The sequence below is a fragment of the Marmota monax genome, unplaced genomic scaffold (genome assembly GCF_021218885.2).
Source record: "Marmota monax isolate L192 unplaced genomic scaffold, Marmota_monax_Labrador192_F-V1.1 WCK01_AAM20220418_F8-fsc00046, whole genome shotgun sequence".
In the NCBI taxonomy this organism is placed as follows: Eukaryota; Metazoa; Chordata; class Mammalia; order Rodentia; family Sciuridae; genus Marmota; species Marmota monax.
Genome location: NW_026692486.1, coordinates 218,407 through 232,290, shown reverse-complemented (window position 1 = coordinate 232,290; position 13,884 = coordinate 218,407). Strand labels below are relative to the sequence as shown.

The 13,884-nt window shown below is 35.9% G+C and overlaps 1 protein-coding gene across 4 annotated transcripts in view; it reads left to right on the top strand.

Annotated features, from left to right (window-relative positions):
• Erich3 (glutamate rich 3) overlaps positions 1-13,884 on the top strand; it is a 102,222-nt gene that overhangs the window by 38,443 nt on the left and 49,895 nt on the right. For all 4 annotated transcript variants that reach the window (XM_046443221.2, XM_058578923.1, XM_058578922.1 and 1 more), the window contains one exon: positions 3,339-3,554. In XM_046443221.2, the coding sequence (XP_046299177.2) occupies positions 3,339-3,554 (216 nt within the window). The remainder of the gene's footprint in view (positions 1-3,338; positions 3,555-13,884) is intronic.

Genomic DNA, 13,884 nt, shown 5'->3' with positions numbered 1-13,884 from the left:
TGAAATTAAGATATTTTTATTATCTTTCACTGATAACTTTGACACTGGACCATTAAATTAAAATGAATAAATTATTGTTTCACAGTAAAAGCATAAATATAACTAAAAATAATAACTAATACTTTAATCCACTTAATGTGCTTTTCAGCTTGTGAAATATTTTTCACAAACTTTATTTCAGTTAATTTAATAGTAGTTTCCCAAAAAGCAGGATAGTCCCAAAGTGATGGCTCTTTGTCTTAGATTAGAGCTGGGCAGGAACTTGCTTGCTCATAAGTTTGGCCCTTTGTAGGATCTAGTCTCTAATGGTGAGGCCCATGGATTTCCCATTTCAGCCAGTGTCCATGAATAGTCAGTCCTGGAAAACTGTGTCACCCTAACTGAAACAACTAATAACAAGGTCCTTTTTCTATCTAGAGTAAACCAAAAATAATGGGCCTTACCATAATAAGGGGCCATTAATTCACCAAAAGATATCAAATAGTGAAAGCTTATAGAAGTACCTTCCTCTCTTGTAAGTAGAGCCACAAGAGAAGCCAGATCATAATGAGAAGGTTGCCTGGAGAATATGGAATTAGAATGAAGGGGTAGGTTATAACAGAATGTTAACAGGATCAGGCTCAGATGACCTGGTTCACCCATCTCCTCTTAGGAATGTGCTTGCCAAAAGTACCAGAAAACTCTATATAAAAGTCTTTGGCTAAAACCCTCTGTGTCCTCCAGGGATAACTCTGCCATTAGAACTGGAAATATTCAAAGTCCAATGGGTAGGATTTTCTTTCCCATAGACTGTACTTGCATGAGTACCTTCCATGTTTGCCAAGGTGATTATATTCTGTCCTAAGCTTCTATAATTCTATTTTGATTGGTACATTTTCTTGTTAAATTCGAACACTATCAATCAGATCATAATCAAGTTTTTCTATTTAGTTAGGGAGCAATTTTTTTTCTTTCAGGTCATTTTCCAAATTTATTCAGAGTCACTGAATAGACTGGCTGACTAAATCAATATAGGTTTCTTATTTTCTTGTTTTGGGGATTTGGGTTACTGAAAGATAGATATTTAGTGGTCGTTCACAGGTGCTGAGAAGACTGAGGTCAATTCCATGTTAGTTTCAATTAGCTAACCTCACTTTTCATTCAGTAAATATTTATTGGCCACTTACTATGGGCTAGGTCCTGGTCTAGAAATTGATGTTATATCAGTTAACAAGGCTGACAAAAGTAATTTATTAAGAATTTTATAGTCTAATGTTCATAAGTGAAATATAGTGTGAAAAGACATGTTTATATTTTCCAAGTGATATTGATGATGAAAATGTTTTAATATGAAATCAAACAACATGGTAGTAATCTGTATGATTACTAAGTATGTAATGAGCATCTAATAAATTCTTATTAATTTTTTAAAGAATAAAGGATATGCACGTGGGAAATATTTGAAGGTACAACAGATAAAAGCAGGTTGAACTTTGCATAATACCAGGAGTGAAGGTCTTTAACTTAGGCAAAAGTGATTTGGTCAAAATTAGATTGGTTGCAGTGAAACTAAGTAAAAGTAATTTCTTTATTAAAAATGAATAAGCCTCCAAATGAGAGTTTCTCATACACGGTTGGTAGGAGAAGAAATTGGAACAACTATTTGTAAAGGTAATACTGGGAATATCTATAACCATTTTATATGAACATACTCAAGCAGTTTAACAAATAGGAATTTATTCAAGGAATATACACATGTGCAAAGAAATAGAATCAAGAATATTTTTTACTGTTATATTTTTAACAGTGAGCAATTGAAAGAAACAAGTATTTATATATTGTTTAAAAATGTCATAGTATACTAAGGTACATTTAAAAAATGACAGTAAATTATCTGTAATGGCATGAAAAGTTGTCCAAGATGCTTTGAGCTAAAACAAACAAACAAACAAACAAAAGTAAAATGAAAAACATCTTAATTAAAAAAAATCATTAATCCATTTCTAAACAAGACATACAATTGTCCTAGTCAGAGTATCATTTTTAAAAAATCGCCAAACTCCCAAATTCTAGATTCATTGATTTTATTCTTCTTATTACTTTCACTTATTTTTGTTATTCCACACTAAATGCAGTTTATTACAGAAAAAATGGAATATGGGAGAAAAGAAAAATAAGAACATAACAATGAAATACCAACCATTCTAGCAATAGTAAATTGCTTTGTGAATATCTATTTAAATCCCTTCTGTTCACATAAATGCTCTTTTTAATCAAAATTAGGACTACACCTGCCTTTATTTAACCTGCTTTTACTTATTTAGCAATGAAAAACTGTCTGCAGAATAACTTCCCTTTCTTAAAAATAGCTTTTTACTACTAAATGTCTCAAAGTAAGAACTAAATGGGCTTAAAATTAATTATAAATTTAAAAAATGTAAATGCAATATAAATTTGTACTATTTAAATACAAATAATTATAAAAACAAATACATTGTTATAAATTGGGGTAGGTAACTCAGGTTCTTTCAGTTATTCTTGCTTATAGTCAAAACCCACATACAAATTATTTACGTGAAATAGCTGATCATACTGCATGCATTCTTTTATGCTAGGATAAATAAATTCACATTTTTTCAATAGTCTGGTAAGAATCTATTGCACAAACAAAGCCAAATTTAAATATTTTCCTATTGGAATGTTACATTTTTTGATGATTCAGCTAAATTTATACTGTAGCTATATACGTGAGTATGTTGTACCTCATAAAAATTTACATTAGTGTACTTGTGTAGTTGCCTGTGTAGGATTTATTGCTACCAATTGAATTTCTAGGTCAAAGAGTATGCACCTTTAAAATTTTGATAAATAGTCAAACTTGCCCTTCACACAGTGATTGAAATAATCTAAAGAATGTATGAGATTGCCTTGGATATCCACCTATATGAATAGGGGAGGTCAAAACTTGTAAAAAAAAAAAACATTAACTCCCTATCGCCAAGTCTAATATCCAAACCTGTTTCAAGGTATAATACTATAGACTTTTTAGTTTTAAATTGTTTGACTCTACTAGATCCCAAGAGATTTAATGGATTATTGAGGAAAAATCCAAGAGTACTATAAAAATGTCATCATTTTATGTTGGCTTAAAACTATATTACACAAGTTTAGCAATTGTGAATATTTAATTTGCTCTGGATACTACAAAATGCAATTTTCTGCAGACTGGTGTGTTTTGGGTTTGTCTATGGATACCAGTTGTTTTTGTATACATTGTCATTAATACAGACTGGTCTTGTTAATTTTGGTTTAATTGGGTCACCACTTCTGTTTCATTGGTTCATGAAATTTGATTACAGGGCAAGAAGGCAATGATGAAGTTCAGGAACTCCATGAACAATTCACAAAGAATGAATCCATATCAACTTCCACGCATTAACAGTTACGTGATGCCTGTTCCTCCTCTACCTCCTCCCCGAGATGGAAAAGTCACAAGGGATAACAGATCTGGAACGTGGAGGAGGAGATTTCGTCCAATTACTGCTCCGAATGGCTTGGAACCTCTCTTTCCCAGGGTGATTATGGGATGAATTTTTCTTTTGTTAATTTAACACAAATTACTTTGCACAAAGTTTGATTTGTAGTTGAAGAATTTGGGGGGATCATACTTAAGATGCTTTGCATTAAGAAATGCAATGATTTGCTTCTTGTAATTTTTTTGGTATTAGGTTTTGAACCCAGAAGAGCTTTACTAATGAGTTAAATCCCAGCCCCTTTTATTTTTATTTTTTTTTATTTTGAGACATAGTCTCACTAAATGGCTGAAATTGGCCTTGAACTTGCTGTCCTCCTACCTCAGCCTTCCAAGTGCCTGGGATGACAGGTGTACAACAGTCCAGTGAGAAATGTAATGATTTTCATAAGTGTATTTGTAAGCTTCAGTGAATCTGAAACTAAAGATTTGGGTGGTTTTGTTGAGTGACTAATTCAGCATAATTGATGATAGAATTGATGATCTCAGTAAGTTTTGTGGTCAATTTTAGCTTGAATTTCCCCAAATTCCAAATTATTTATTTCCCTTAATTTGCTGATTTAAAGTATCTTAACATTTCATTTGTGAAAATTCAGGGACTTAAATATACCTGGAAAATGTTATATACCTTAACAAATTTTGTTTTTAACCCTTTAATGCTAAATTAGTGTGTAGTGCTGAGAAAGAAATTTCTCTTAGTGTTTTTTTTTTTTTTTTAATATTGTAGTTTGGGGTACTCAATTCCTGAAAGTACTAATAAAGAACAATTAAGTTTGTACAGATAAGGGCTAGAGAGAAGACAAAAAGTTCTCTTCATCTTCTTTATGTAAATATACAACCAGTATTAGTTACATATAATTTTCGTGTTTATTAGCAGATGGCTGGGTCAAATTTCACTGACTGAGCCTCAGGGAGGGAAATATCAACATGCACACAGACTATTCTGGCTCTTCAAAGTCATACTGACTTTCAAGTGCCTTCTTGGCCCCATGTCCACATATCACTAGCAGCAGTTGTTCTCACCTCTGGCCTTCTCAAAAGACTGGGGTCTTCTTTCTTCTTGCTTGCTCGAATTTTCTCCATTCAACTTGATTTTATCAATTCTCTCCCTTTGCTACTGTCTTTGACAGATCCCTCTCATCCATGAAGACCACCCTTCATCCTGTGTCCTTGATCTTTGACTCTTCTGTGGCCTAGGGTATGCCTTCCTCCTCTCTAATTTGTTTTTTTTAGCCTTTAATATTAATCTCTGCTTCTCAACATTCCAGGCCTTACATAGGGTAATCAAATCCTTTCCTCACAGGCTGTAACCTTAGACTTCTGTTTTCTCCTTTCTTTCTCTGCAAAGTTCACGGAAGAGTAATTCACTGTGTCTTAGTCTAACAATCAACTCCACCTTCTGACAACAAAGTTTGATTTCTTCCTCTCATGATCATCTCTGTTGGTCAGCTGCAGTTCTGAGACTCAGGTGAAGGGATAGCTCAGACTGAGGAGTCACTCTAGAATTCCACTGTCAAAGCAAGTCCTTAGCCAAGTCAAGCAGCCTTGGAATGAGAGCATCATCCTCTTGCAGAGAGGAGCGATGAGTATTGGAACTATAACAGCTTCTACCACATCTACTATTTTCCTTTCCTTTCTTACACTGTATGCTGGCATTGGTTTCCCCCAGGCCAATGAACATACTCCTTGAGGAATGTGACCCTCACTTAGCAAAAAAACAGTTACTTTCTTACCTTCTTCAAGTACTTGAGTGGCTACATTTTATTTTCTGATGTTGTATTACATGACTTGGATAAATTCTGCCTGGTCACACTTGAAAAAATTCAAGTTTTCTGGGTGCAGTGATGCATGCCTATAATCCCAGTGGCTGGGGAGGTGGAAGCAGCTTCAGCAACTTATCGAGGACCATAAGCAACTTAGCAAGACCCTATCTCAAAATAATAAATTTTAAAAAAGGGCTAGGGAGGTGGTTCAGTGGAGAAGTGCCCCTGGGTTCAATCCCCAGTACCAAAAATAAATAAATAAATAAACAAATAAACAAACAAACAAATAAATAAATTGTCCCATCTATATCTTATATATAAAAGTATTTAAATGCATTCTACTGTCATGTATAACTAATTAAAACAAAAATTAAATTAGAATGTTTTAAAACTGTATGTGCAAGTTAAATAATAACCAAACACCCACATATGCACCACTTTTTTAATGAAGTAGAAATTTATTATCACATTAGTCTTAAGCTCCTATTTCCTGCCCCATCACATCCCCTACTCCTTCCTAGAATAACCACTACACTGACCTCTGTTTGCTCTGTCTCTGCTTTTCTTTAATGTTCTGTCATTTCTGCACATGGCACGTCAGACATAAGCTCAAACTTAGCTTTGTAATAAAAGGACAATATTTCCAGGAGAAAATAAGCTGAAAAGAATCATTGAGTCAGAGCCTGGGTTTGGTAGGACGTGAGTGTGCCCTGCCTGGGAAACAAGGGCTGATCAGATTCAGGGTGTCTGCTGAGGGCTTAGTGTGGGCCAGACACAGATGTCCAGCAAGAATGTGATCAGTGCTTGGCTTCTGGAGCTGGACACCAAAGAGGGAGAGCAACGATTTCTCTAGCTGATGGTCATAACGAGGGAAGCACAAACCAACATCTGAGCTCAGTTCCCCTGCGGGTCTGCGTTCAGGTTTGAAGCACAGCATGGGTCAGTAGGAATCTTGGCTCTGACAGACTTTATCCTGTCTCTCCAGTTACAGGCCTTCAGTCTCAGGTTGTTTTTTTGTTTTGTTTTGTTTCTAAACCTCTGTGTTCTGCCTTTGGAATTTCTATTATGGCAATGTTGAAACTGCGAGACTGGTGCTCTAATATTTTTAGCTTTTCTCTTCTGCCTACTTCATTGTCCTTTTGTTTTACTTTCTGAGAGACTTCAATTTTATCTTCCATGCATTCTTCTGAGATTTTTTTTTCTGCTGCCCCATTTCAATTCTAAAAACTCTTATGTGTTCACTGAATGTTAATTTTAAAAAGTATCTTATTCTTGTTCTGTGAGATTTTAATTATTTGGTTATTTGTGGAGACAGGCTTTGTGGGCTAGTTTATATTCAGTTTTTGGAAAGGATAGGATTCCTTAAATTTTGGGAGGAGGGTTCTCTAAACGTCTAAAAAATACATATTAATAGTGTTTTTCATATTTTTAAATCCTTAGATTTTTTTATCTGATTGCTCTCTCAGTTCCTGAGCTATAATGATAATCTGTTCACTATAACTATGAATTTGTCCATTTCACCTTGTAATTATGCCAATTTCTCGTTTGTAAATGTTTGGAATACCTCTTATATGCTTTCAAATGATTTAGGATTTTTTTTATCTTACTGTTGAAATGAATCCCATATCATTAAAAATAATCCTTTTTATCACTTTTGTCTTCTTAAAGACAAAATCCTTCTTAAGGCAGAAGGATTGCAAGTTCAAGGCCAGCATTAGCAACTTAGTGAGGCCCTAAACAACTTAGAAAGATCCTGTCTCAAAATAAAAAATAAAAATAAAAATAAAAATGGTCTGGGGATGTAGCTCAGTGGAAAGTACCCTTGGGTTCAGAACCCAGTACCAAAAAAACAAAACAAAAACCCTTCAGGATTTAAATATATTAATGCAGCATGTGGGTGGCTTCTGATAATCCAATCTGAGAATCTCTGTTCCATTGATGATTTTAGTCCCATTACATTTATTTTGTTTCATGGTGTATTTAGATTTACTTCCCCCATCTTAGTTCGCATTTATTCTTTATTTGGATTTTTCTTTGATAGTGGCATTTTTTGCTTTCATTTCCTCCTTGAAACTCTCCTCTCTTGTCTTCCAGCCACTCTGTTCTCATGGTTCTTTGCTATTACCTTTTAATTCTAGCCTTACTCCTTTAGAATCTTTCTTTAGGCCTAAGTGTGGCCATCAGCACAAGCATCAAACTTGACATTTGTTTTTCTATTCAAAATGTAGCCATTTATTTATATGGTTTCAATAGTTTTCCGTGTGTCTCCTGCATTTGTCTTTGGCCCCAGGTCTGTGAGGCAGGGGCAGAGAATTAATCTGTCCAGTGGGGAGAGTCATGCATTTTTATGTAAGTACATGAGCTTTTTTATTTAGATGTAGAAAAGAGTCATCTAAGGTGGGATGACTCTCATGGCTAACCTACGCATTAAAGTCATTCTTTCGTTCTGTGACTACTGCCAACCAAAAGTGTCCTTCAAATGCTCTTAAGAAGGAAGGGAAGAAAGAGGTAAAAGACAATGAAATATGGCTTGCACCATCCAGCAAGTTGTCTTCGTGCCCTGTTGCTTTGCCCTGTATTGTTCTAGCACCTTCAGAGCTTTATATAGCATTTGCAGGATCTATGATCCTAGTTAGATTGTGCCCTGAGGTTTAACTTTACTCACCTCTAGATTTTTTTGTTCCCCTCAGGATTGAGAGAGCCTGACCTTACTGGTAACCTACTCTATACAAAAGTCTAATAAAAATGTGGATGGATAGACCCCAAAATAGCTTCTATAAATGTGAGGATATAGGTTTTAAAATAAGAACTTTTATGATTGTGTGTCAATTAAAAACACTAATATCAAAACTTGTTTATATGTATGTGTGTGTATATATATATATATATATATATATATATATATATATATATATAAAGGCAAAAAACTTTTCTGAGAATATTAGTCTGGACCTTTCCTCATGTCTCATTGAAGTCTTTTCTCCACTTCCTTTCGCTAAATGAGCCCTTTGCAATTACAGGTGCCGGATGGATAGGTCCAGCTGCCCCTCACATTCAGCATTGTGACTACTTAAACCAACTTTTCCATTTAATTGCCTTATTTCTCTTAAGCACAACCTTTTCTCTAGTAATTTGGTCTCAAAATCTAGAACTTCTTCCCTCTACAACACACACAGCCAATTAATTGCTGAGTCCTCTAGATTAGAGTTGTCCAATAGAAATTTAATGCAAGCCACATAAACAATTTTTACTCACTGCATTGAAAAAGGTAAAGAGAAACATGAAATAATCTTAATAATATATTGTACTTGATAAGTGAAATATTTTAAGAAGTTAATTTACATTTTTATACTATGACTTTGAAATTCAAGGAGTATTTTAACTGACAGCACATCTCATTGAAGGAGCCACCTTTCAAATGCCCTTTAGCTAAATGGAGCAAATGACTGCTGCACAGCTTTAGATGTGACCTTTACAATGGCTCAAGTATTGATAAATACTTTTCCATTCTCATTGTTACATCTGTAGTTCAGGGGCTTACTAAAGAACTCTCAATGTAATTATCACAATGATCTATATACTTATGTCTTGCCTCTAAATCAACAAATAGCTGAGTTTTGCTCTTATTGATTATGAACAACACTATCCTCAGTGCTAAAGTTATCAATAAGCCTAAATCCTCGTTCTCAGAAAGATTGCAGTTGAGTAAGGGAGACAGAAATATATGCATCTAACCATGATACATTGTGATGTGTACCGTCATCATGTGGCACAATGAGAACACAGAGGAAGGAATATTAGTTCCGATAGAAGATTGGAGAATGCCTCAGAGGGTAGGTAGTATTTGAAATGGGGTTTGAGTAGGAAGTTAGCAGACAGAACTAAAGATCAGAGCATGAAGGTCAAGGAAGAGACCAGGTGTGGTGGTGCATGACTGTAATTCCAGCAGCTAGGGAGGCTGAGGCAGGAGGATGTTGAGTTCAAAGCTAGCCTTATCAACTTAGCAAGTCCCTATGCATTTCAGTGAAATCTTGTCTCTAAATAAAATATAAAAAAGATCTGAAAATGTGGCTCAGTGGTTAAATCCCTGGTACAAAAAAACAAAAAGTCCAGAAGAGGAAAAATAAATGATCAACATGCCCTTTCAATTTTAGTAGATTTTTCATAATGATGCTAAATGAAATTTTCTAGAATGATGTGCTCCTCCCCTGCTTAAAACATTCACTAGCTGTCCTTTGCTAAAGAAAGCAGCTAGATTCCTCCTAGCTGTTTTAAAATACAGAAGGGGTGGGGGGCACGAGGAGTGTGTGTATGTGTGTGTGTGTGTGTGTGTATTTATGGTGAGACTATATAGATGAGGAGATGATTGCCATTGAAAAGACAGTTCCTTACTCTCACTTTCCAAGGTGCTGACACCCACGTGCTTTAGTCAAGTACCTGTTTGAACCCCTGTCCAGGCACTGTGTTCCAACCAAGTTGGCAGATAAATTCATCAAAACCCTACACCATGCAGGGACACCTAGAAAGCAGTAGTATAGATTAGGAAGCAGAGGGAGTAAGGAGGCAAATGTAGGCAAGAGACTTTATTGTGATTTCTTTAAGAAGGAATGGACAAGACTATGTATACAGGCTTGGGTTTGGATGAATAATTTCAGTAAGCTCTGGGGTGTGGGGTCTCCCCGAGTTGTCTGTTACCTGGCCCTGGGTGATTATGGCAAAATATTGACTCCAGTATGCCTGATAGAGGAAGTGGGGGTGGCAGATGTGGACGCTGGTTTGGTTAGTTTGCAAATGAAAGTCCTTTAATATCCCTAGAAAGTGCTTAACACTGGTGGGAAATCTTCCCTAGGTCACTAAGGGCCCAGATTCCAAAATGTCAGAATAAGAAGTCATGCTTAATCCATTGGCATTCAAGGTCTCTCAGATTCTGGCCTCTTTCCTGCCTTCTCCCCTACTGCTATCCAGGCCAGCCTGAATTACTCTCTGTTTTCAACTGCCATTCCCCACATTATGCATTTTTTGTTTTTTAACTTATGCTAGAAATTCACCCACTCTCAAATTTCTTATTTTTTCTCATTTGATTTCCTGCTGTCATGTGTTTGCTTTTTGTTAAGTCTTAATAAAATCTGAAATTTTATGTTTAATAATGACAATAATGGTTATACCTATAATTAGTAGGCCTTTAGATTATGGTAGGAATTTTGCTCAGTTTTTAACATAAATTTTTTATCTAATGCAAACAGTAAATCTAAGAAAGAATATCTCCATTTCAGAGATGAGGCAACTAAGGCAAAAACAGTTTAAATAACCTTCCTGAGGTCACAGAATTTATTATCAAAGGTTAAGCATACAGTTCAGCAAGCTGATATTTGTATTCCTTACATCCAAATTATATGGAACTCATTTAGGAGACTTTCCCCCTCAAATCTCTGAAGAAGTTAATTGTAATTTGTCAGACATTTCTTTCTCACAGAGAGCAGTTGGCTCTCTTACTGATATTTCTTTTCTTTCTTTCTTTTCTATTTTGGTACTGAGGACTGAACCCAAGGGTGCATTGCCACTGAGCCACATTCCCAGCCTTTTTCATTTGAGACAGGATCTCACTGAATTGCTTAGGGCCTCTAAGTTGCTGAGGCTGGTGGCTGGCTTTGAATTTGGGATCCTCCTGCCTCAGCCCACCCCAACCTCCCAGTCACTGGGATTACAAGTGTGCACCATGATGCCCAGCTTGATATTTATATTAGGAAGGCAAATATTATTTTTCTCATATTTTCTGTGAGTACCTGAAAGATGTGTAATCACATCCACCTTCCCAGACCCTCAAAGGCCTTTGCTCTCCAGTTTGTTTGTACATCATAAAATAATTCTACCTTTTCCTTTTCTAAAGGATATTGGTACTTCTCTGGCATCCCTTACTATAGATACTCATAGATACTCATGAACTTTTCTTGTTCCTAACTTCTGGATTTTGAAGGACATTGAGGATAGCCATTTGATTTTGCTTACATTTCATTCAGTGTATTTATTACCAGTATGTTCATAAATAGTTATTATTTTATTATCCATGTGAAAAATTAAACTCTTATCCTTTTCACCTTCAGCAAATATCTTGAAAATCAGGGATGACTTTCAGATATAGATCCTCTTTCTCCAACAATAAAACCTAACAAACCTAAGGCTTTGTTAGAAAAATTGCATATTCCTTTGAATCAATTTTAAAATCTTTCTTTCAGTTTCCATTATAGTCAGTGTATTATCTTGGCATTTTTTATTCTTGGTTTTTCTCACCAGTTGCTCCAGATTTGAGAGTGAGAAAGGAAAATAGCACCATTTCAATACATGATAACTCAACATACTTCATGGTAGGCTTGATTCATTTTGGACATTTTCTTTTAAACAATGTTTTTGCTTAAAATTAACATTGTAGTTTAGTAACTATACAATCAATCAGGACTTGAAAAACAGTTAAAAAGCCAACTGGTCAGACAGTGTTAGTACTGACCCTGTGAACAATGCCCTGGAGTAGAGGAGAGACCAAATACGGTTCTGGGTGCCACAGCAGTGGTTGGAGTTCAAGGGTGTTCAAGGGTGGACTCTTTACTAAGAAGGTCAGAGTCTCAACCTTCCTTATCAAAAGAAAGAGCCAGCTTTTTTGTATCAGTCTTTTATCAAGGATGAGCCCCCAAAGTTGGTGTTTGAATGAACAGAACACTGGATGTCAGTTTACACGTTCTGATTAGTACTGCGTTCCAACCTACTGTAGCTTTTTTTTTTTTTAATTTTTTTTAAATTTTTTATCAGCAAAGGAGAGAAGGTGGAATAACTCATTGTTTCATTTCTAGGTCCAGGTCCTCACTGGGGGCATTAAGATGGATAAGATGTCACCCTATCCCTCTGAGTAATGTAAGGAAATAGTTTTGATATCATGTGACTCATATAGTGATTGAGGTTTAGAAATAAAAAACAGGTTGATACTCTTTGGGCCAGTACAATCAGGTCACCTACTGGACCTTTAAATGTAAAACAAGAAACTGCAATCATCAAGGGATAGCAAGGGCTAGAAAATGGAAGACATTTTATGTTTGAGGAATGTTGGAATTTATTATGCAGATATAGGGAATTGTTAAAGAACTTTAAGCAGGAGAGTCACATGATTTATTGAGGGACAATAGATCCAATATCCAACAGAGGGTGGATATTTGAGGGATATGTGATCGGAGTGGGGAGACTATCAGTAGGGTAACCATATATTCCAGTGTTCCTGAAACAATTCAGATTTCTGCCTGTTTTTTCCCTCAAGCATAATAATCAGTCACTGTGTACCACTTTGCTTTTTTGTTTTTGTGTGGGCAGAGTGGTACTGGGGATAGAACTGAGGGGCACTCAACCACTGAGCCACATCCCCAGCCCTGTTTTATTTATTTATTTATTTATTTATTTATTTATTTATTTATTTATTTATGTGTGTGTGTGTGTGTGTGTTTTATTTAGAGACAGGGTTTTGCCAAGTTGTTTAGTACCTTGGTTTTGCTGAGGCTGGCTTTGAACTCTCGATCCTCCTGCCTCAGCCTCCCTGAGCCTCTGGGATTACAGGTGTGCACCACTGTATCTGGCCCTGTGTTTCACTTTGGATGACACATTCAATGGACCCTACTACTTAAAAGTCTACTGCAGTGGCCTAAGATTTTATGTTCCAGGTTCACTGGGCTTGTTTAAGTGGGTGGAGAAGAGTTGTTGCCCAGTACTCTCAATTACAACAGGAACTTTGACACCAATACAGTCTCTTCTTATATACTTCACACAGCCAGGACAGGGATAAAAGAGATTACAGTTAGAGCTTAGTACATCAATCAAATGCTAAATATCGCAAATATGTAATGGCTGACTGGTGAACCATTCCATGGACCTGTGATTTGTCACACTGCATCTGCCTCAGAAATTTGAAAGGAAATAAAAGGAAAGTCATAATCAACTGGTGAATGAAGTAAGAAAGATAAGCCTTGGTTGTGCAGGCTTGAGACCTTGCTCCTTGAAATGGAACTGGATTTTCATGAAAGGTTTTGGTACTTATTTGAGGACAGCAGGAAAGGCCATGTAACCTTGTTAAAGTTTCATCAGTCTCTGGGGGGTTATTATAACCTTGGAAGATGGCAAATACAGAGGCAATTTAGTCAATTAAAAGGGACAATGGTTTGTTTCCTAGTATATGTACTAAATCACAAGCTGTGGCTTGGGCCTGCTGTTAGAACACAGAAAAGTTTACTCGGTGACAATAATTGGAGAATATTTTTTTAAAAGAGGATGAAGTAACTAGACCCAAGAGGACAGAGATGTTGCTATCAGAAATATACTTCAGCAGAAAAAAATTATGAATAAGAAGGAATAAAAGCGTGAAAGGCTGCCATTTATTTCATTTTTAAAAATCTCTCCCTCCAGTTTCTCATTTCTTACGTAAGAAGCAGGCCTTCCTCTCACTCGAATGCCACTATAACCTTGTATTTATAGTGTGCTTATCTCCCAGAAGCTCGGAGGAGCTCTCTCTAAATTCATGCCATTTCAGAAAGTATTGCTTAACAGAAAAGGGATGCTATTATTTAATCAGTCACTTCA